Source organism: Puccinia triticina, chromosome 13A (assembly GCF_026914185.1).
Source record: "Puccinia triticina chromosome 13A, complete sequence".
Classification (NCBI taxonomy): domain Eukaryota; kingdom Fungi; phylum Basidiomycota; class Pucciniomycetes; order Pucciniales; family Pucciniaceae; genus Puccinia; species Puccinia triticina.
This window is the reverse complement of record NC_070570.1, coordinates 4,505,116-4,526,782: the sequence shown is the minus strand read 5'-3', so window position 1 is coordinate 4,526,782 and position 21,667 is coordinate 4,505,116. Positions and strand designations below refer to the sequence as shown.

General features: G+C 47.7%; 4 protein-coding genes across 4 annotated transcripts; 3 read left to right on the top strand and 1 right to left on the bottom strand.

The window, feature by feature from the left end:
• Positions 1 to 251: 251 nt before the first annotated feature.
• PtA15_13A404 (uncharacterized protein) lies at positions 252 to 11,944 on the top strand (the record flags this gene model as incomplete). The annotated part of the gene is made up of 9 exons (XM_053162599.1): positions 252 to 300; positions 377 to 563; positions 10,359 to 10,522; positions 11,074 to 11,126; positions 11,212 to 11,262; positions 11,327 to 11,377; positions 11,447 to 11,628; positions 11,700 to 11,781; positions 11,867 to 11,944. 9 exons carry the CDS (start codon positions 252 to 254, stop codon positions 11,942 to 11,944), a joined length of 897 nt encoding a protein of 298 aa, XP_053026559.1.
• Positions 11,945 to 13,666: 1,722 nt separating this feature from the next.
• PtA15_13A403 (uncharacterized protein) lies at positions 13,667 to 15,726 on the bottom strand (the record flags this gene model as incomplete). Its single annotated transcript, XM_053162598.1, has 6 exons — positions 13,667 to 14,077; positions 14,204 to 14,427; positions 14,493 to 14,843; positions 14,953 to 15,006; positions 15,089 to 15,241; positions 15,333 to 15,726. The coding sequence occupies 6 exons, from the start codon at positions 15,724 to 15,726 to the stop codon at positions 13,667 to 13,669; spliced, it is 1,587 nt and encodes a 528-aa protein (XP_053026558.1).
• A 1,532-nt stretch (positions 15,727 to 17,258) lies between these two features.
• Positions 17,259 to 18,546, top strand: PtA15_13A402 (uncharacterized protein; the record flags this gene model as incomplete). Its single annotated transcript, XM_053162597.1, has 4 exons — positions 17,259 to 17,303; positions 17,375 to 17,525; positions 17,616 to 17,893; positions 18,109 to 18,546. The coding sequence occupies 4 exons, from the start codon at positions 17,259 to 17,261 to the stop codon at positions 18,544 to 18,546; spliced, it is 912 nt and encodes a 303-aa protein (XP_053026557.1).
• A 1,724-nt stretch (positions 18,547 to 20,270) lies between these two features.
• PtA15_13A401 (uncharacterized protein) lies at positions 20,271 to 20,736 on the top strand (the record flags this gene model as incomplete). Its single annotated transcript, XM_053162596.1, has 3 exons — positions 20,271 to 20,372; positions 20,474 to 20,560; positions 20,656 to 20,736. 3 exons carry the CDS (start codon positions 20,271 to 20,273, stop codon positions 20,734 to 20,736), a joined length of 270 nt encoding a protein of 89 aa, XP_053026556.1.
• Between the last annotated feature and the right edge of the window lie 931 nt (positions 20,737 to 21,667).

Genomic DNA, 21,667 nt, shown 5'->3' with positions numbered 1-21,667 from the left:
GTACTCTGAGGTCGTGTCCAGGATAGGGTCATCCCCAAACCTGATTAAGTAATTCATCCCTTTGTCCAAAGACCTTGAGCCATTTCCTCCTCTATTTGTACCTAGCCATTCTCAGCCTGACAACCTTTCCGGCGCCCCTCCAAGTCTGCCCGGTTGCTTATCCTGTCTCTCCCATGCAGACAACACAAGTTGGTTGTTCCCAGATTGATACCAATGACCGGCCCAGAGACTTTGCCGTTAGATGACCAAAGATGAAGGAGACCACTGAAGGTTACCTGACAAAAGACATTAAACACACTGGTTAGTAGCTGCTTCTCTTCTGATCTGAAATGCCTTTACCTGGTCACCAAGCCCTTTCCGTTTTTTTTGCTTGCAGTTAACACCGTCCCTGCCTACTTCAACAACGCCCAGTGGCAAGCGACCAAGGATGCCGGTGCAATTGCCAAGCTGGATGTTCTCCGTGTTATCAACAAACCCACTGCTGCTGCTTTGGCATATGGTCTAGATCAAGAAGAATCACGGTTGATCGCGGTCTACGACCTTGGAGGCGGTACCTTTGATTTGTTGATTCATGTATCAAAATTATGAGATCAGTCACAGGGCAGCGTAGCCGCCCTTAAACCCTAGTAAATATATATACCCTGTTGGCTGTTGGATTTGAAAGGTTGGTGTAGGAAGGGTACACCACGGAGTGCGACCCACCGCGGTCTGACGTGGGAGCCGACGCAGGGCCAGCCTTCCCGCCCCTGCCTTGATATTTTGGCGTGCTCCCAGGGGGAGGACTTGGCACCCGCGGTCGGCGTGACCTGCCACGTGGTTCCCACGTGCGTGGCCCACGGTCGGACAATTGGCGGGGGCCTGCCGTGCGTGCCCGCGGTCGGTCTTGTATCCTACGTGGGGCTTTCCAATATTTCACTCGAACCACAATTGCTAAAACCCAACAAGGGCTTTGTAACAACAACAACATCAAAAATAGAATGTGTGATGGTTCCAGGTATTATCATAGCAAAAAGGCAATACTCCTGCTCTTTATTGAAAAAACTGAAAGATCAATCACCTTCCCAGCGATTTGACATGGCTGGGAAACAAGACGTATGTAAACCAAAAGTAGGAGCCTAGAAACAATAGGTTGGGTCAGTGAGTTATAGCCAAACAAGGCGGAGGAAGGATAGTGAAACTACTTACACTCATGGTTTTTCAATTCTGTTTCGAGCCTGTCGGATAATGCGCAATATTCAACCATAAAGTGTTACGGACTCTTCTTCTCTGACACGGGTATCGCGCATTAGGCTGGCAAGCTCGTGGGCACAGATGATGAGAGGCTCCGATTTCTTGTATTGTTGTGTGAATTTGGCCGTAAGATCGCGAGGGTGATAGAGAAAATCACGCTTTACTGGTTTCAGCATATCCAGGGGCAGCTGATTCCATTCTGATAAACCAGGTCCTGTTCTTTGATCTTTTGGATAATGGATGCAAATCCATATCAAAACCCAAGAAAAGGATTCCAGATCGTCCACGAAATGATGGTCATGTTCTTGTCCAAGCACATTGATCGACATGAAAACTTTTGTGCCGGTTCTTGCGGGACGGGGTTGACTATTTGAGGTAGGGAAGGGAATCACCGCATCTAGATCGATCAGGAAGGATTTTCGATTTGGATCGTTCTGGGTGTTAATCATGAGATTAGCAATAGATATGTCTCCGTGAAGGTAGCCAGCGCCCAATAACTCCTGGTGTCCCACAATACAGCCAGCGGTGGGCAGATACGTTACTTTACGTTACGGCACTGAAATTGGATAATGTAACATCTTTTTAGTTATCCAAATTGGCCATTTTGGTAACGTACAAAATATGGGCAGTAAAGTATAGTAAAGTAACTTTTTTTTTCAACCTGATTTTTTATGTTTTTGGTAACGTAACTTTTTTGATATGGGGCTTTTTGTAAAGGGGGTTGACATTATTGAAAAAAAGAGAGGGTTGGTATCATGTCTTTAGCTTACACTACGGGCAAATGGGTGTTGTTGCGGCCCGCAGCGTCACCTGACGTTGCATTGGGGGTCGCGGCCGCAGTGACTGCGCCTACTTGCGCAGTTGCGCGGGCTTGCAACGACACGGTGACGCTGCATCCCGCAGCGACAGCTACATGCCTGTAGTGTTATTGGTAATTAAGGCTTGCCTCTCTGAGGTTAGTGATGTTCAAAGTTGTGGGTTCAACCCTCACTCTGAACAACTTTTAATCTGGCTTCCTGGCAGCATACTGAGTTTATGTGGTTGTTTAGTGTCAACTTGAGCAAACATCTTGCTCATATTGATAAAAACAACCACAAATCAGGGCCTTTACCAGAAAGTTACACCAAAGTTACCCAAATCTGGGAAAAAATGTAACATAACTGGTTTTGTTCAAAATAACTAGGGAACATAACTAGATAAAATGGAGCCCATTTTCTGCAGAAGATATCATAACTCCAAATTAGATATCTGTAACTAGCAGATAACGTAACTGTAAAGGTTATGTTACCCTCATAGTTATCCATTTGGAGAACGTATCTGCCCACCACTGATACAGCCCTCAAGGGCCTCCAACACTTTTCTGCCGCAAACCACAAAAAACACCACTTTACGCGTCGACATTTCACAACACTCCACCCCCTCCCCCTACTCATCAGAAAAGTTCTTTTCCCACTCCCCTTCCCCCCAGGCAGCTTATGCTTCCTGCACATCGCCCCCCCGACCCAATCCGACCGCCCAACGCGCCCATTGCAGGCGATTCGGAGATGATGGACAACATCGAGGCCCGCCTTCCACCTCGCCCGCCTACCATGCCCCCCGCGTCCAGCCTCCACATCCTCCTGACCAAGATTCTTGGCAAAGACGCGAACCGTGAAGCAAACGGCGGGGTTTTTCTTGACGCCAAGTTCGTGCAACTTATCCTTGATCTCTCGGCCACCAACGAGAGGATGATTCAGCGTCTGGAGGCCACAGTCGACCAACTCAACACCAAGGTTGATGCCAAGGTTGATCCCATAATCAAGCGGATGGCTGAATTCGAGAAAATGTTGAAGGCTGGCCCCAAACCTGTAGCGAGCACGGGCAAATCTTTTGCGTCCGTCGCGTCGACGGCCCTCGATGGCTCCATCCACGCGCTGACGACGCGCCCTCCACCCAAACAGGTCATCGCATCTCTGAAGCCGAAGCGGGTTATCATCCACTCGAACCCGGCTAGCACGGAGGTGAAGAAAATGCCCAGCGGGGCTTTGGTTCAGAAGGCGAACGAGGCCTTGCTTGGCTTAGATGCTTGTGTCGACGGGGAGCAGGTTGCAATCAGAGGAGCCAGCGTGCTCCCCTCCGGAGACGTTTCCTTCTATACAAAGAACAGGACTCATCAGAAATGGTTAATGGACAACAAGCATGCCTGGTCCAAAACCGTACACCCTGATCTTGAGGCGACCCCGAGCACATACTCGGTCATGGCGCATGGAGTCCCCAGGAGCTTCGACATTGGCAAGCCGACGAGTCTAGCGCAATTGGCTTCCAAGAATGGCTTCCAGGCGAGTGATTTGGCTCGTGTCAGGTGGATGGGCTCGAGCGAGCCGACAGCAAAGAAAGCCGGTTCCATTGTCCTGGCCTTTACCAGCAAAGATCTCGCGTCCAGGATCAAGAAAGCAGGTGTTTTTCTGAATTACGACTTCCATAGGACGGAGCGTTTCAAGCCGCACCCCCCGCAATGCTTCAAATGCCTAAGAATGGGTCATTTCGGCAAATGGTGTCGTGAGTCTGCCCGATGCGCCAAATGTGCAAACAGCCACCCAACAAACGAGTGCCCAGAAGGCATTGGCGGCGTCAAAACCTGCGTTCTCTGCAAGGCTGGTCTCAAGAACAAGACAGAAGGCATCAACAGCGTCGATCACACACCTTTCAGCATGGCCTGCCCGTACAAGAAGGCCTGGTTTGATAAGAAACCCCTGCCCTCTCAATGATAGGTACACCTCCGGTAACCCTTGACCAGCCCCACCACACACACCAACCACCGTCTCAAACACCTCCGCGTGCTATCCGCCCCGAACTCATCCAAACCGCTGATTTCCGTCAAGACCTTGAACCGTTGTCCGCTTCCCCCCTCTCCAATCCTGAATCCTCATCTTTTCTACATCTGAACTGCCACGTCTCCAAGGCTGTAACGCTAAGTGTTCTCAATTCCTGTCTCTCGTTCAATTTTCTCCTTCTTCAAGAACCGTGGATCAACTCGGTCACCCTCCAACCACCTCAACACTTGGCATGGCGGGCGTTTGTAGCCTATGAACATGTTCCTAGCTGCTGGAATCAGAGACATAAGACTGTCATCTATGTACAGCGCTCAATCCCCTCTGAGTCAATTAGACTTCTGGAGGGGGGCTCCCAGAACCTGGTCGGGGTGGAAATCACTCACCCGACTGGGAAGGTTTTTTGACTTTTGAATATTTATAATCCCCCATCTTCACTCCCTTCAGTTGCAGAGCTCAAAGACTGGCTGTCTTCCTTTTATTCTAGGCAACACCCGATGATTATTGCTATGGATGCAAACTTGCACCATCAGCACTGGAACCCCCCGGGTTGTAGGAAAACGGAGCCCGAGGCTAGAGACCTGCTAAGTTCCCTTTCATCTTCTGGTTTTCGGATAGCGTCTCCCAGACACGTCCCCACTTTTTTCTCATCCAAAGGAAGAGGTTCAACTATTGACCTGATATGGGCAAATTTTTTAGGCTCCAAACTGCTGGAGACGGTCTCGGTGTCAAGCAAGAACTTTGGATTGTACCACCAAGCCCTGCGTGCCACCTTGCGGATGAGCCGTCCAGCCCCGACCTATCATTGGCGACTCCCCAGATGGACAGAGCTGGATAGCGGGAAACTGGAATCCCTATCTGCTGAGTTGTCCTCAATTTCAACCACATTGCCCTCAGACCCCAACGCACAAGCTGAAGCCCTGACCTCTTTTCTTCAACGGGCCCAGGAGCAGCTCGGCCGCCGGACACGGTCCAACAAGGCCAAGGCCGAGCCCTGGTGGTGTAGCAGGACCCTTGACCCGGTTCTACAAACCCACAACCAAGCCCGGCGCTGGATGTTATTCGCTAAGTCACCAGAGGCATGTTAATGCTACCAACAGTGGAATGACTATTTCCTCTCCCTGGTTAACTCTTTGAAACAGCGTAACTGGCGGAAACTTCTGGAAGATCCGTCTGAAGGGGATCTGTTTTGTGTTCTACGCTTCACATCCAAGTCGGCAGGGGGAGAAGTTCTCCCACTGAAAGGTCATGACGGGGCCATTGTACACGACAAGAACGAGCAAACTGAGTTGCTGTTTAGAGGCACGTCTGCCCCTGATGTACCGATTGAATTGGCAGATATTCGCTTTGATTTGTCTTGCAGGTTCGGCAGTTACCCTCCAGTAACAAGGGAGGAAGTCCGCTTGGCCATCCGGAGGATCCGTCCTAAAAAGGCACCAGGGATTGACGGGATAGCGAATGAGCTTCTTAAGTCTCTTTCAGACCCTCTCTCGGAAACTCTGTCAGTGTTGTACAATAACATACTAATAACTAGTAAATTCCCTGCTTCTTGGAAGGTAGCGGTGACCACTATCATCCGGAAACAGGGTAAACCGGACTACACCAGCCCGTCGGCCTACCGACCGATTGCTCTCCTTGGCACATCGAGCAAGCTCTTTGAGCTAATCCTGGCTAGACGACTAACGGCGTGGGCCAAGAGGTCGGGAGTGCTGGCAGAAGGCCACTTCGGAGGAAGGAAGGGTTTGGGGACGGAGGATGTCTGAGGGGTAGGCCGACTTGACATCCAAGAACAGGCCTGCCACTACTTTACCCTCCCTCCACTTTGTCTTGACCCAGTTCTCCCTGGAGCACTGGGTCAAGACAAAGTGGAGGGAGGGTAAAGTAGTGGCAGGCCTGTTCTTGGATGTCAAGTCGGCCTACCCCTCAGTCCACCCGGCCAGGCTGATCAATTACCTCTTTGAAATGAACTTCCCAACGTACCTTGTGCTAACTATTGCAGATTTCTTGAAAGATAGATCGACAACCATCAGACTGGATGATTTTGTCTCCAAAGCCTTCCCGATCCGGATTGGACTACCGCAAGGATCCCCGCTTTTGGTTATTCTGTATATCCTGTATAATAACTCGCTGCTGAAGAAATCTTTTTTGACTTCCCTAGACTCTGTCTCTATAGGTTATGTGGACAATGTTGTCCATCTGGTTGCGGGATACTTGGCTGAGACAGCAAGGGCGGGTTTGATTGAAGAGGGCATTTGCTCACTCCGATGGGGTGAGACTCATGGGGCTATCTTTGACCAGGCGAAAGCTCAGTTTCTTTGGCTAACTAAGGGTAAGGCTCTGGATGGAGCTTTACCATTTGGGGCCTTTCAACTGGAGCTGATGTCAGAGGTTAAGTGGCTTGGAGTTTGGTTGGACAGGAAACTTCTGTTCAACCGTAACTTCAAAGCCCTGGAAGAGAAGGCTCACAAAACAATTAACCAGCTAAAGATTTTTGGCAACTCACGCTGGGCGACTAAGGAGGTGGATCGTGTTAAACTGATTAAATGTGTGCTTTTCCCCAGGATCACGTACGGGGCGGCTGTATGGGCCACAAAGTCTAATAAGGGCAAGGTTGCAAATCTGGCCAGCAAGGTGGATCGACTGGCGGGAATCTTCACTCTGGGGGTTTTCAAGTCAACATCAAATGTGTTCATCCAGAGGAGATTGGCGCTGCCGTTTTTCTTGGATGAAATCTTACGGACAAGTTTTTCTTTCTTCTTTAGGAAGATTGTGATGATCAAAGCTAACAATGTGGTTCGATCATCCATTCTCTCTAGTAGGGCTGACTCCTCAGTGCGATATGCGGACTCGGCGCAGAGTGGCCTGGCAACGGGTAATGTGGACAGGGCCATGGAATTGGACCCAGAACTCATACACATTGATTTTAACTTTGGATCCAGCTTAACGCGGAAGCTGGAATATGTCAATATGGGGCTGACCAAGGAGGCAGCAACTCTCTCTGTTAAGTCTCTTGTCTCTCATTTGTCTTTGGACCTGGGGGTGCTGTTAATCTTCAGTGATGGGTCATATCACCCGGAGAAAGGAGGGGCTGGGGCAGCTGTCTGTCCGAGCTTGAACAGTTTCAGTTCATATTCCTTGGGGGGGCCGTCTGTTATTTCAAACCATGAAAGCGAGGCGGTTGGAGTTCTAGCTGCCCTAGGACTGGCAAAGGAGTTGGTTGTGAAATCGCGATATCGGAAGCTTCTGATTTTTGTAGACAATCAAGGAGTTATTTCCAGGACCAAGGACCCTAACATTCCCAAGCCTGGGCAGCGGCTTTTCAAATTGATTAAATCTGCGCTAGCAGAGCTCCCGGCAGCGCTGGAGGTGTCTCTTGTGTGGTGCCCAGGTCACAAGGACATTCTTGGCAATGAAATGGCGGATCAGTTAGCAAAGGAGGCACTGGAGTCCCCCTCCTCGCAATCCTTAATGGTCAAAGGCAACTACAGAAAGTTTCACCAGAAGGCCACAGCCCCGCTCCTGCCCAAGCGACCAGCTCCCTCGGGTCTTCCCATAGGCTTTAGCTCCCTGATCAATCAACTGGCATCAGGTCATTGCGCACTGAAAAGACACCTTTTTCGAATTTGTAGGAGTTTTGACCCTCTTTGTCCCAACTGTGGGGCGAAAGAAACGGTCTTTCATCTGATGAATTTCTGTCCAAAAGTCAAGAGCCAGCGGGCACTCTTCCGAAAACATCTCCGCCACCTCAAGATTTGATTCAAGGCTGACAGGCTCGACAGGACTCTTAACAATCGGAAGGCTGAACCAGCCTTAGCGGCCTTTTTATGGAACACCAAGCAATTCTCGGAATACCTCCCTCCTCAATAGTCTCATCCTCTCTTTCCTCCTCCATCCTATCTACACTCTTTATTTTCCTTAAATGTTTTCTTTTCTAGACTCGTTGTATTTTCACTTTACGGTTCCCGTGTTTGTGTGTTGGATCAGGAGTTTGTTTTCTTTCACAAAGATGTCACTTAGATTCATAGTGTGCAATGCCATAGGCCAAAATTCACTTTAAAAAAAAAAAAAAAAAAAAAAAAAAGGAAAAGGGCCTCCAACAGACGAACCAGACAATCAACTTTCCAAATAGGTTCCCCGACGTCTTTAACAATTAACCGCCGGTGAAATCAATTGGTGAATTCTTCTGAGGGTTTTGAATTATCCGACTCTTTAGTGGTTTTGTTTGTTGCATTATTGGTCTCAGTAGTGGTTGTGAATGTTGAATCACCAAACTGATTAGTGATTTTCATTGTCTTTCTGCCTCTGAATATGATGCCCACCCAAACGTGAGATTCAATGTCAACAATCCGGTTGGCCACTTGGACGTCTCCATGATAATAACATCTCGCCATATGAGCAATGTTTTTTTCGGTCACCTCGCAAAGCATAACACCTTCTTCTTTCCGGTGAGCAGGTTGCCATGAATCTTTGACCACAAATTTTGTATGCTCATCTCCGGAGAGATGCGCTTGCCAACAGCTTGTCCCCCGTCCGCAGATCAAGTGCGCTTGGAAGATAAGGTGATCTATTATGAGTTCTTGACAATTGGGTTTGGTCCCAATTTGTATCATTTGCAATTCTCAAGTATTAATAGAAGCCTGCCCAGCAATATCAATGAAGGATGAATCAAAACCAAGGACTTGCTTATTTGACATTAAGAGAAATAAAATGATAGCAAGGAACTTGGAAAATTTGTCTTCGTCCTTTTTGATGTCAAATAATTCAGAACCAATGGCACTGGACCTATCAAATTGCCAGAGCCGCATCAAGGTCCCACACACCGTAGACCCAATGACGTAGCTTTGCCTGGGCTGAGCTATGAAGATCTCGTAGGCGTATTTGGCCAAGCAAATGTTGGCATTGCGGTCATTAAAAACTTTCTTCTTTAGCACAACAGGGACCAGAACATCTTTGATGTGATTGCTGCGCTTGAAAGACTGTGACACAATTGCACAATCCAACCTTTGTCTTCCTTCAACGCTTTTGAGATACTTCTTATTTGACAAGAGGTGTGATCCATTCCAACATAGAAGGCACCGATGTGTTGTCTACTTCTTCTTTGCACTTCTGCTTGATAAAACTTTTGTGGGGTTGCAGGATCTTGGCGAAATCAATGTGATGATGCTGGAACAAATGCTCCACCAATCCCGGGACATCCTTGTACATCAAATTGTTCAATCCCAGTTTGAGTGTAGGAAGCAAGCCAGTAATGGATTGTGAAACATCCACGAGTCTGGCGGAGGTGATTGTCACCAGGGTCAATGTGGATGGTGCAGAAGGGCTTGAGAGGTTGATGAATTTGTTTTTGATCAGATCAAACATTTCTTGATTGGGTTTGACTTTGTTGCCAAGGATGATGGTGACAATCACTGTGAAAAAAACTCAAGAAACTGCTGCCAGTTGACATGCAATATTAAAAAGCGGCCTTTGTAATAGGGGGTTTCACAATAAGCATTTTTTCTTCCTGCGGCACTAAATTTCTTTACTCACGGGTGACATACTTGCTTAGAAATTTGGCGTGAAGTCCTGCAAAAAATCACCCCAAGCATCCTCATAACAATACTCGCAAGTGCTTGAACACCTTCCCGGGTTTTCTTATTGTGAAACCCCCTAATATTGCATGTCAACTGGCAGCAGTTTCTTGATTTTTTTCACAGTGAATATTAATAGGCTTGAAAAGTTTGAAGGAACCGCTGTTTATAATGGACAACATTCTATTGGCTACCATGGGATCCCGTTCACCATAGTTTGCGGTGAGCATGGTTATCTTGAAGAGGTAAATGCGGGTTTCTGTAAAAGAATAAATGTGAGATGATAAGACATTACATGGTTCACTGTGTCAGTGCTTCTCATGCTTGGCTTACTGTCACGACCAAGCCAATTGAAATCTTCCAGCGTGTTGATCCCATTTGAAGTGAAAATATGGCGCATACGGTGGTAAAGAGATTGTGGTTCTTGTTCAATGAGCTGGGTGTTAGTGTCCTTGTTGTGAGGTTTGTGTGAGGTTGAATGTCATTGTCGGGGACAAACAAGCAGCGGCGGAGCCGCCTTGAAAGTCTAGTGCATTGAATATGCTAATTCCACTCAAAAAAAAATGTGTGGTTCTCTCATTGATCATATGTCCATCAATTGGCAACTGCTTGCTTGAAGCATTTCAAAGCCATTTAAGAGCCATGGAAAGGCGGAAGGTTCAAATAAGAGTAAATTTTTGGCCTACTTCATGGCTGACCTTTAAAGCAACCAACGTCTGATCTCCACGGCAATTGTCTATCTAACAAGGTCTTTTATCGACGCAACCGATGGCGAATTTGATTCTAAGGAACGCTTGGTAGTCTATGTATCAAGGCTCTTTGTCAACGAGATCGACGCCTTACCTGGTCTTACTCAATCAACGGTGAACGCCGAGGAAAGCATCTGGATACGTTTTCTGTTGCTCAACCTTGGTGCCTCATCGCATTCTGCTCCAAGCTCAGTTACAATACCCCCTTTCATTCTGTTTCCTCGAGCGTTTCCAGACGACAGAGAACGACTGCTGCAAAAGTGAAAAAAAATGCTCATGCTCGAATGGACCTGCGCTTCAAGAGCCGGTGGATCGCGCCAATCCTCTTCCATTGTCACATAAAAATAGCGACGCCATCCCGTAACGTAGATTCCTGCAGGACTAGGAGGTTTTCTCTAAATCTTCTTCTAAAACCGCTGTAGTTCGGAGTTAATACTGTAAATAAAACAGACAAATTCATTTTAATCCGCACGATCCTCGATTTGACAGATTTCGCATTGAGAGCTCTATCGAGCCACTGAAGAAAAAGGCTGCCAGCTATTGGTGTTGTTTATATTGGTTTGAAACCAGAGGATAATTACTGCTTATCCTGCTTACTTATTCCACCTTAATCATCAAAAAGTATTGGCTACGAACAGTGCACAAGATATAACTAGACCATGTCACGTCAAGAATTATTTTCTTTACTTTTTTTGCTGACCTTACAATCTTTAGGTAAGGTGTCTTCCAAGCCTAGTTTCAATGATCAACATCTTGATATTCCCTTGGTAATTTTGTTTCCCCATCTGAATAAAATCAAATCAAGCTTGCATCGTCCATTGTCAGTCCCCATGTTATATCATCGGGAATAAGGTTCTCCCTAAAGACGTCCGACCTCCCCCAGAGGTTGGATGTGACGGGAACGTGAGCTTTTTGAATATCTTGATTCTACGCCTCCCGTTCATTGATCAACATCTGTTATCCACAGAACTTCGTGTTTACGGTGATTCCTGATGTCACGTTTAACGGGCTAAGATTCGTAGGTCTTGAGACTTGAGAAATCCACCATTTTCCTACCTGCCTTGTTTTGCTAATTCACTTTCACCAGTCCCAAATCAACTTTGAAAACCGGGGTATAGGTGTAACCCCATTGGGGTTTGCTATGGCCACATTCTCAGCAGGCAACGGTCAGGTCCCAGAGTTCTTGGAAACAGCGGGAAAGTTGTACACCGCTGTTAATGCAGCTTTGAGAAGCACCGGGGAAAGAAATATCCTGAAGCAATTAAAAGTGTAAGTTATGTCTTTCATCCAAGCTTCATTGAAGACTCTTTTTGTATAGCTGATCTATTATTGAACTCCAGGGTTGACTTTTTCATTGCAAGCCAAATTGATGCAAATAAAGGTGTGAATGGCCAGCAAGGCCAGAAAAGAAATCTCAAAAAGGTCAGTTTTGTCAATACAAAACATGATCAAATCAACTTTTCTTGATGAACTGTTTGGTTCTGACTGGCCTTCTTTTCTATGACAGGTCTTCACCAATTGTTCTAAAAAAAATTGCACACCAGGAGAACGTGGTCAAATCGAAGTCATGATTAATAAGCTGTGAAAAATCCAATACAAAACCACCACCCAGAAGGCTGGAAAAGACATTCACTTGAAGGCAGCAGCAGTAAATAAATACAGCTTCATATGATAGAAACTGGAAAAAAGGAGCTACTACTTCATTTCTTGTGAACAAGAATTCCAAAAATAACCAGGAAGAGGGTTTTATAAAACCTGATTGACCCTTTCAATGTAGAAAAATTGTGAATAAAGCTCAGGCAAGCAGAATTTCTAAAAAAATTATCTCTTTATTCTAGTTTCTTGATGTTTTTGAAAAAATTGGTTTCATTGAAAGCATTTGAAAATAAAATGTGATGTAAATGCACTGATAAGGATAATAAAAAACATCATTCCTATTGCACTCACTTTCCCTATTCAAAGAGGTCCAGGGGTTCAAACAATTTTCCTTAGGCCATATTATTTCTGGGACATGTTCAGCAATATCTGGCTTTCCACAAATCACAGAATATGCCTAGATTTCTTGGGGAGCTTTTGCCATGAAATTTGAGGACAGGTTAAGGGAGGGAGGATTTCTCACCCCCTTTATACATATTTCCCTCTTTTAGTCCCCACCACTGCAAGAAAATGTTGCAGAACCGCTGTCAGTTGACATGCAAAAGCTCACAGGCAGCAGGTTTCTCTGAACCTTTGTCATAAGTTACCTCAACCAAGATTCAATGCGCACTCACTGTGCATGATGCAAAATGACTGTGACAAGAAATATCATTATGTATTTTGGTGGTGTTTAAATGGCTATTATCCTGTAGAATCTTGCGTGTGAACTGAAAGCATTTGCACAACTGTTTCTTGTAGTGTACCCATTTAATTATTCTTAGGGTTTGGGTGGCTTAGTGCTATGACAAAGCCATCCTATTGTACTGTGGGAGGGGGTGAGTATCCAGATTTGATCATCACCTTGAAATTTAACATCAAGTTCTAGAACCCCAGAAACCAAGAAATCTGTGTCTTTTTCTCCCAGAGCTGATCCTAGCAAGCAGACATCCATAAATCTTGATGTGTCAAGAACTAAGGATAGATAAGATGTGATTTATGTAATGGAGAACACAAAAAAATACGGCAACAGATGAGAAAGTCACAGGGTCCAATTAGAATTGGGTTTGTCCCCAAGAAAGATTGTAAAAACATGAAAGACACAAATCCCTCATGAAACCAACATGCAATCCCTCCAGAGAGTTTCTTTGGGCCAGCCAGAAAACTTTAGGCCCAAAAATCAAGCGGACTGTGTTAAGCTAGGTTTTCCATAAGGAGAGCCAGTGCTCCATGGGAAACCTGCCACCATGAGAGTCTTCTGTTAAGATAGTGTATTCAGGTTTCATCAATTTGTTTCCTGGTGATACTTATAGCACTTGTAAAGCTTGAATTTATAAGGTACCTAAATAGCTTTGAATAAATGAAGATACTAATATAGCTAGTGGATTCAATAAAATATCTCTTTTTGCAAGTAGATCAGAAAATAATAACAATAGAAAGGAGGCTTAGGAAGACAAATGGAATGTTTTTTTACTTCTAAGATGGTAAACCAATATTGAGTGTTGATGCTGATGGTATATAATAGATAGGGTTGATCCAAGCCACAGGGACATAGCCTGGAATTGGATTAAGAGGAAGCTCTTAGAAAGTGCATGCAAATGAGAGTATTGCACAGTTGAAAGCTGATCTAAAACTTATTTTTAAGACAAATCTTGATTTTGTTCTCCCTTTTATTTTATTTTGGATGCCCTTGGGAAGCTGGTGCAGAACCTGTATTCCCTTGAGAATCTGGTGCAGAACCTGTATGCTCGTGGGCAGCTGGTTCAGATTCCGGATGCCCTTGGGCAGCTGGCTCAGATCCCGGATGCCCTTGGGCAGCTGGTTCAGATCCCGAATGCCCTTGGGCAGCTGGTTCAGATCCCGGATGCCCTTGGGCAGCTGGTTCAGATCCCGAATGCTCTTGGGCAGCTGGTTCAGATCCCGGATGCCCTTGGGCAGCAGCTGATGCAGATTCTGGATGCCCTTGGGCAGCTGGTGGAGCTTCCGTATTTCCTTGTCCAGCCTTTTTCTTGATTTTCTCGAGTTCTTCATTCGACAACCCTTCTCGAGTGATATCCGTCATAAAGTTACGATCGTCGATTTGATCCTGTTTTTTTCAAACAAAGAAAATGAAGGGAAGGATTAGGAAGATGGGGATGATTGGTTTGATGAATGATGTATCGCGATGAGCCGTTGTAAGTCTGCAGATCAAGGTCAGTCCACAAGCACGCACCAGGTGATTGAAGTAATATAAGACTTCATCCTCGTAGTTTTCATGAGCGATGCTAAGCTTCTCCGATTCGGCGTAATAGTCTTTCAGAGCAGCTACAGTTTCCTTTAAGCTTTCAAAAAGATCAACCCCTTTACGGTACCACTTTGCATATTTTGACAATCGGGGGGACAGCTCCGGTCTGTCAACCAAAAGCAGCAGTGGGGAAAGAGGTCTCCGGTAGAAATCTAAATCAATCGCAGGTAATTAGTATTGGATAAACATGGATTATTAAAAAAAACGAAATCCTTACCAGGATCCCACTTGGTCCCAGTGACGCCATGAGCATATCCTGGTTGGAACCTGTCTACTATCGACTTGAGTTCTTCCTTGAGATAGCCTTCACCTTTGAAGATTCTATTACCAGCTTTCCCAATTTCGATATTCATATTTACAAATTTAGCCCCCTTCTCCTCTTGCTTGCTCAACCTTTCACAAAGTTGAAAGAACAAATCGGTAGAAAGTATTTTTCGACGCAACGGAGTACCTCCCGCCTTCATCAGCGCCTCATTCCACATATGTTTGGCTTCACTGGGATCCTCCCTCAATTTGTCTCCAAGAACTCGCATGGTAACTACAAAGTGTTCTCGTGTGTCTGTCGGAGCTGCAAGGTTGTTATTATTTTGCGATTATTATTCAAGAAATGGGCGACTATCTGTAAGCCAAAATGGTTCTCAAGTTGGAGGATCCAAGTAAAGAGCCTATGAGCTTACTTCTTGGGTGGTATTTCATGCTACCCCATCTCTCCCAAGGAGGAATGAACGGCTCTACATCAAGTGACCAGTGTGGCAAATTCAAACAGCAAGAGCGTCAGAAACACCTCAACCCTGGATTGAATGTTCAGCTCACCTGTCAGTTCATCAATTTTGGGGAAGGCAGAGGGCCTCAATCTGCGATCGGGCACGGACTCGGTCAGCCATTTCCAGAATCTGGACCACCAAGGTTGGTTGGGATGATATTCTTCAAGTCTTGGATCCGGAGCTCCGGGTATCCCAAGTGGCGCTTTGGGAATAAAAAATGTCAGAAATTTGTTCTGTCTAACCTATGAGGTCAATTTATCCTTTTTTTTGTCTTTGATGGATAGAAAACTAACGTCTTTCGGTCTTGTGACTCCCGATTAACCATCTCCAGAATCTAATGAATATATTCTTTTTAGGCTCGGATTTTTCTTTCGGCAAAAAGGTCGGAAGGCTAGAGGGGTCCGCATCGGCATGCGATTCCAACGGAGGATCCTTTTGATGTTCCAACAGAGGATCCTTTTCGTGTTGCAACAAAGGATTCTTTGCATCTGGGATTTTGTTGATTTCGTTTTTATCGAGTTGAGCACCTCGAAATCCATTAGCCGGAGCGCGGAGCACCTCTTCAAGCTCAGTAGCCTTGTCTGCAGACGCAGGCTTGAAGTTTAAGAGGAAAAGCAGTGCCAGATGACCGACAAGAACCCAGCGTGCAGGCCGGGCATGGCACGAATGGCCAAAGATCGACTTCATCAAAGGGGAAATGTTATGAAACCCGAATGGATCAAGGGAAAAAGCAAGTTTGGTGGGCGCTTGGGATCGAGAGGGACTTCGGGCGGGAAAGGGATGGGTAGACACGATAGAAAGCAGGAGGGGGGTTATTATCCTCGCCTCCCATTGGGCAATTTCGCACGCAGACGGAGCTTCCTCATTCCTACAAACCGACAGCCTGTGCAAGCTGTATTTCTTGATGCCCTCCATGAATCATGTCCTCAAAGCCCAAAACTAGAAAAAAAGCAAAGCGATGCTGTCGCTGAGTCTTCACAAGACGGAAAGTTTCGTCGCGCACAGCGCTCATTTGCGTGAATGCGAATGTGAGGCATGACTCGGGTTCTGAATTGGAGCCTTCGCCGGACTCCAACCTGCCTCGCCGAGGACCCGCTTTGACGGCTATCCTGTGCCACCGACGCCGATGGCGCGGACCCAGGATGTTTCAATCCCGCCGGCCATTGGACGAGGACTGGCTCCTGTATGTAGCCGACTTTACAAAGTATCTTCTTCTCGGGGCCGAGTGGCCGAGCACCTGTGGGTCTTGAGCCATTGCCCCAGGTTCAGCGAAGGAGAGACGTCCCCGCTTTCATGCCAAGAATCCCGCCCCGAAGAGAAAGTTATTTCAACGAGGACCAGGCCCATTTGCGACCCAGTTTCTCTCTGGACCCTCTGGACGGCTACCAGTGAGTTTTGAAGGACTCGTGCAGAGTGCAACTGATGGGCTGATCGCACATGCGCCACCAGGAGTCTCCAGGAGTTCACTTGCAGGCCCGGGCAAGATCCACTAGATGGAGTTGATATCCCTGTGACTCCACAACAAGGGCTCAAACAGAGCACAGGAAAACAAGAGAGCTGGTCCACTTATTTGAAAGACGTCTGGCCAACCCGGCACAAGTCCCTCGCCTGCCGGGGGGCGCGGCGCGAATGCGACCTCCCCTTTGTTAAGCTCGGTCCACCCGGGGCTTCGGGTATGGTCCCGACCAGCTGAGCGCGGGGGGCTCCACTCGGGGCCAGCACGGCTGGTGCGCTTCGGGTGACAGCAAGGAAGGAGGCTGTGATATGTGCAGTGGTGCACCAACCACCACCGATCGAGAATCACGGAACCAGCAGATATAGCAGAAACATTGGAAACCGGACAATGTCGCGGCCCCAAGATGGAGACAGGAATCAGGCAGCAACTGATTAATGGTTAGTCTACCACCGTCAATTCTAGACGAGCTTGCTGCTGATTGATCGATTATTGTGTGCTCAGGGAAATTTAGACGAAAGATGTACAGCCGCGTTGGTTTGGGAACTGATGCTCCAGGCGGGTCCAGTGGGTGTGTGTCTTCGATCATCGACTGATGCCCGATCGCTTTCATCAAGCGCTTACCAAACATCTCTCCCTCTCCTCTCCTCCCGATCAAACGCATAGTTGATGTCCATCTACCGAAGGACCGGGTCTCAATGTCCCACCAGGGCTACGGTTTCTGCGAGTTTCTGACCGAGGATGATGCGAATATGCCTGCAAGATCATGAACCAAATCAAGCTCTATGGCAAGCCGATCCGGGTCAACAAGGTCCTTCATCTTCCTCTTCTCTTCAACCCTCTTTGTCTCGTTTTCTGACTGTAATTCGTTTGTTCTCACAGGCCTCTTCGGATCGGAAACAGGTCGATATTGACGCGAATCTTTTTATTGGTAATCTCGACCCCAACGTCGATGAACGAATGTTATATGATACCTTTAGTACATTTGGAACCCTAGTCCAGACGGCCAAAGTGAATCCGTTTTTCTATTTGAGTGTACTTAGAACAATAGACCAAGTCGCGAAATGAATAACTGAGATAGAAGAAGGGATCAGGGATAAAAAAAAAATCAAATAAATTCTAGATCGCACGGAATCCGACGACCGGCCAGTCGAACGGTACGGCTTTGTAGCCTACGAGTCATTTGAGGCAGCGGGCACGGCGATCGAGTCGATGAACGGCCAGTTTCTGATGAACAGGGCTATCGCCGTCCAGTATGCTTTCAAGAAGGACGGCAAGGGTGAGCGACACGGGACGCCTGCAGAACGACTACTTGCAGCACAGGCACGGAAGAACAATGCTTTGCCGAGTGCCACCGGGGCTAACCTGCCGGCACCCCCACCTAGCGCACCCAATCCGATGGTCAGCATTTTTTTCGCTTCCCTTTAGGAAAACCTATCTTTTTTTTTCTTGGGGTGGTATGCTTATCCGGCCGAAGTATCCTTCTTGAACAGCGTTATAATGCCGCTAACGCCTAATCGACCCCATCGAGTCATCCGGGCAACAACCCATCATCCAACGGCGCACCCGGCCAGTATGCACCGCCCGGTGCCGGCGCACACCATCCGCACCAGCAGTACCACGGAGGTGGGGGGCAAGGTGGAGGACACCATAACCCAGCAATGAGCTACCATAAGCCACCGGGGCCAACCCACCATGGCGCATGCCCAGGTCCACCCCATCGACAGTCCCAATGGGCTACCGACCTGCACCACCAACCTCTTTCCAATAACCCACTTCGAGGAACTTCCCCCCTCCTCCCGCCGGTTTCGCGCCCAATAACAACGGCCACTGACCCTTCCCGCCCGCTCAAATTCCCCCTCCTCCCGCGAACTTCGCACCTGGAGCCCCTGCACCGCATTCTTTCCCTCATCCTCCTTCTCAAACTCAACCATCTGTGGGAATTCCTCAAGCCAATCAGTCTATCCCTCCCCCTCCTCCCGGTCTCGCCCCTCGATAACCCTATTTTTTGTTTTCAATTCATCCCGATGATTAGCAACAAAACGACAAAATAACCGTCAAATAACAGCATAGACTAAAGAGTGAACCTATTCAAAAGAGGATTCTGGGAAGTCTCATTCTTCCTGACTTGAGCCCTAACCACACTTCCGCTTGAGCTGCAACACAAGCTTTTGAGAGCAGCCACATGGCCATTCCATGGATTGGGTAAATATATTCATTCCCATCACGTAAGCACAAAACAAATTGATTGGCAAGTTGGCAAACGCCTCGGCACTGGGGAAGCAAAATGGGAACCTGGTTGTTGAGGGATCCGCCCCACTCGGAACTTTGGACAAGGTGGTCATAAATTATTCTTATTTTCACTTCGCACAAATTGAAATGTTCGTATCCTGCAGTCTCCTGCAGCTTTTTGGCACCATCGCAGTTTACACAAGCATCTGATTCGACGACACCCACTTCGATGCTTTTGCTAAGATGCGGATGATGAGATGGATTCAAAAAGAGCATGGTACCAACGTGTAGAAGTCCGAGTGCCTAATTGGCGGCATACTCGACCAGCGTCCATCCACTCCCTTACCGCCATTGTTTGTCTTGCGTGTCTACCCCCTCCCCCCTCCCCCCCTCCCCCCTCGAGTTCTAATCCTCGTTTTCACCATCATGCGTCTCACGCAGAACGTCGGCGGGCAAGACGAGCTAGTCGCACCGCTTGCAGTCAAAGATGTGTATGGATCGGTCTGCTCAAGCAGGCTGAACCTTACGGCAGCCTGGCAGGAGTTGGATGTTCGCTGAAAAGGCCGGATTGCTACCAACCGCTTCACCTGCAGCATGAAATAAAATTTCCTCTCGGCGACATGGCCAAATACCTACTGCACGCCGAACAGAATGGCTTCTCGTAGAAAGGTGGAGCGCAGGCCAATGCGGTTGGCGGTCCAAGTCTGCCCTTGAGCGGTCAATGAACCGTATGACTAGCGATTTTGTGGGTTTATCGTACATCAGTTTCTCCCATTTGATACGTGGCAGCAGTTTCAATTCATTCCCTTGTTCTTACAAACCCTCAAATCCAGTGAGGTGAAGCCACTGGAGACTCCTGCTCGGCCGCCCCAAAGATTCGAGGTCAGAAAAACGGGACGCCCGAAATTCGAATCCTCAACCGGAAACCCACCGTGATGCCTCTAGAGTAGACTCATGCCGTGGACACATCGACTCCGGAAGTTCAAAATGAGGGTCCCGGGACGAACGTGCTGCTGGGGGTGCACTCTGGTGCACTTTCCAATCGACTGATCATTTTGGGACGAACGTTAACTGGGAAGTATTGACACATTCCCTACAACAAACGTATAAATAAATAGGAGAGAACCTTAAAACAGTTCATTCTTCGGCATCCGCATGTACATAAATAGATGTGAAGCGGTACATGGAATGTGAAGGAGGCGGTTGAAAAATAATCTTCATTGATGATCAACTAGTGAGTGTCATCCTTCAATGGATCTGTTAGAGGTGTGTTCACGTCGTCGAGTTCACTGTGGGTAGCATCCAACTTGCTGCCCCCGGCCAAGCACAGTAGATCAACCGACCAGCGGATCACCACGCTAGCTGCTAGCTGAACACCTGAGAACCGGCGAGGAGGACGCCCTGAGTGGAACAGAGCAGTCGGAAGGGTATAAAAGCAAGGCCTTCCCGGGTCATTTGGGGATTCATCAGCTCACTCAGCACTCCGCCAACCTCTCCAGCTTTGCGACGCTCCCACCTGTTATCACCAAACACAAACGAAATCGACATGCCGGCCCGGAAGACCTTGTTCGCTTTCATCTTAGTTATCTCGGCGCTTGCTGGACTTGCGTCGGCCGCCCCAACCCCCGACACTGGCACTCCCCCTGATGTAAGACCCCTTTTAAATGGCACCCTGGTCGTCGCCGCCCATGTCTCCATCTCCCTCATGCACATCCAAGAGTGAGACTGACCAGATCTCCTCACTTTTAGGCTAAGCCCCATGGCGTGAATCAGCTCGCCTGCAACAACGAAGAAAAGCCGCCTCCAAAAAAGCGAGGTGAAGAAGGGACTCCCGATGTAAGCCCCCTCTTCAATCGCATGCTAGATGTCGCCGGCTCCATCTCCCTCATGCACATCCAAGAGTGAGACTGACCAGATCTCCTCACTTTTAGGCTAAGCCCCATGCCGTGAATCAGCTCGCCTGTGGCGGTGATGCCAAAACTGACAACGCCGCTCCCACCACCACCCCTTAGACCACTATGATCCACATGAGCCTCCAAGAGAGTGTTCCTCAAGAGCCCACAATCCAGTCTCAGAAACAGTCACGTTCTTATGTACAGTTGTCCACGATGTACCGAAATCTTTCATATTTATCTATTTATCTATTCCTCCCTCTCTTGATGTTTCTCATGGTTTGTCTGGGATGAAGAGGATGAAGAAGTTGTAAAATGGTTTCAGCACAAATGAGTTATCTAGTCATCGTTTAGATGATGTCTCTTGTTTTACTTGCGTTGCCCAAGGCCGCCCGAGAGAAACAGTTGGTGGTGCTTGAGGAAACCAGCCACGGGCACCGCACCGAAGTTTACACGCCTTCGAATCTCCAATCAACCGTCTCATGCATTCCCTGCCTAATCAAGCGGCGAATGGCCTCTTCTTTTGCTCTTTCAAAGATTCCGAGCTTCTTTCCTGTAAGATATCCAGAACCCAAATCAAAACGCACACACAGAAAAACCCAGTCCATGTAAAGCCTTTTCACTGCAGCGTTTCTATCAACTCCGGGAGCTGCCATCATACAGGCACTCATCACGCCTGCACCTTCCTCGACGCGACCAATCGAAGTCTGTATGCACCTTTTTGTAGAAAGAGCGACGTAGGTTGAAAAAGATAAAAAAACAACCAACAGTCAGGGACAGCCAATACACATATCCACGCAGTCATCATGTTGGCCTCTGAGTCTGACTCTGACCCAGAAGGTGTAAGTTTCGACGTCGTATGCCTCTTGGTTTTTGCGGGGCTTCGCTCTGGTTTGGCCGAAAAATCGCGGCCTCCATGGTCCATGGCCGTGAACAAATAGCCGCAGGTATCTCTTGGCCTCAGGCCATTCGGATATGTCTCGCTCGCATCTCTTTCCATCCCTATTCGGTCGTTTTTCTCGCAGCCTTATATATAACCACCCGTATGACT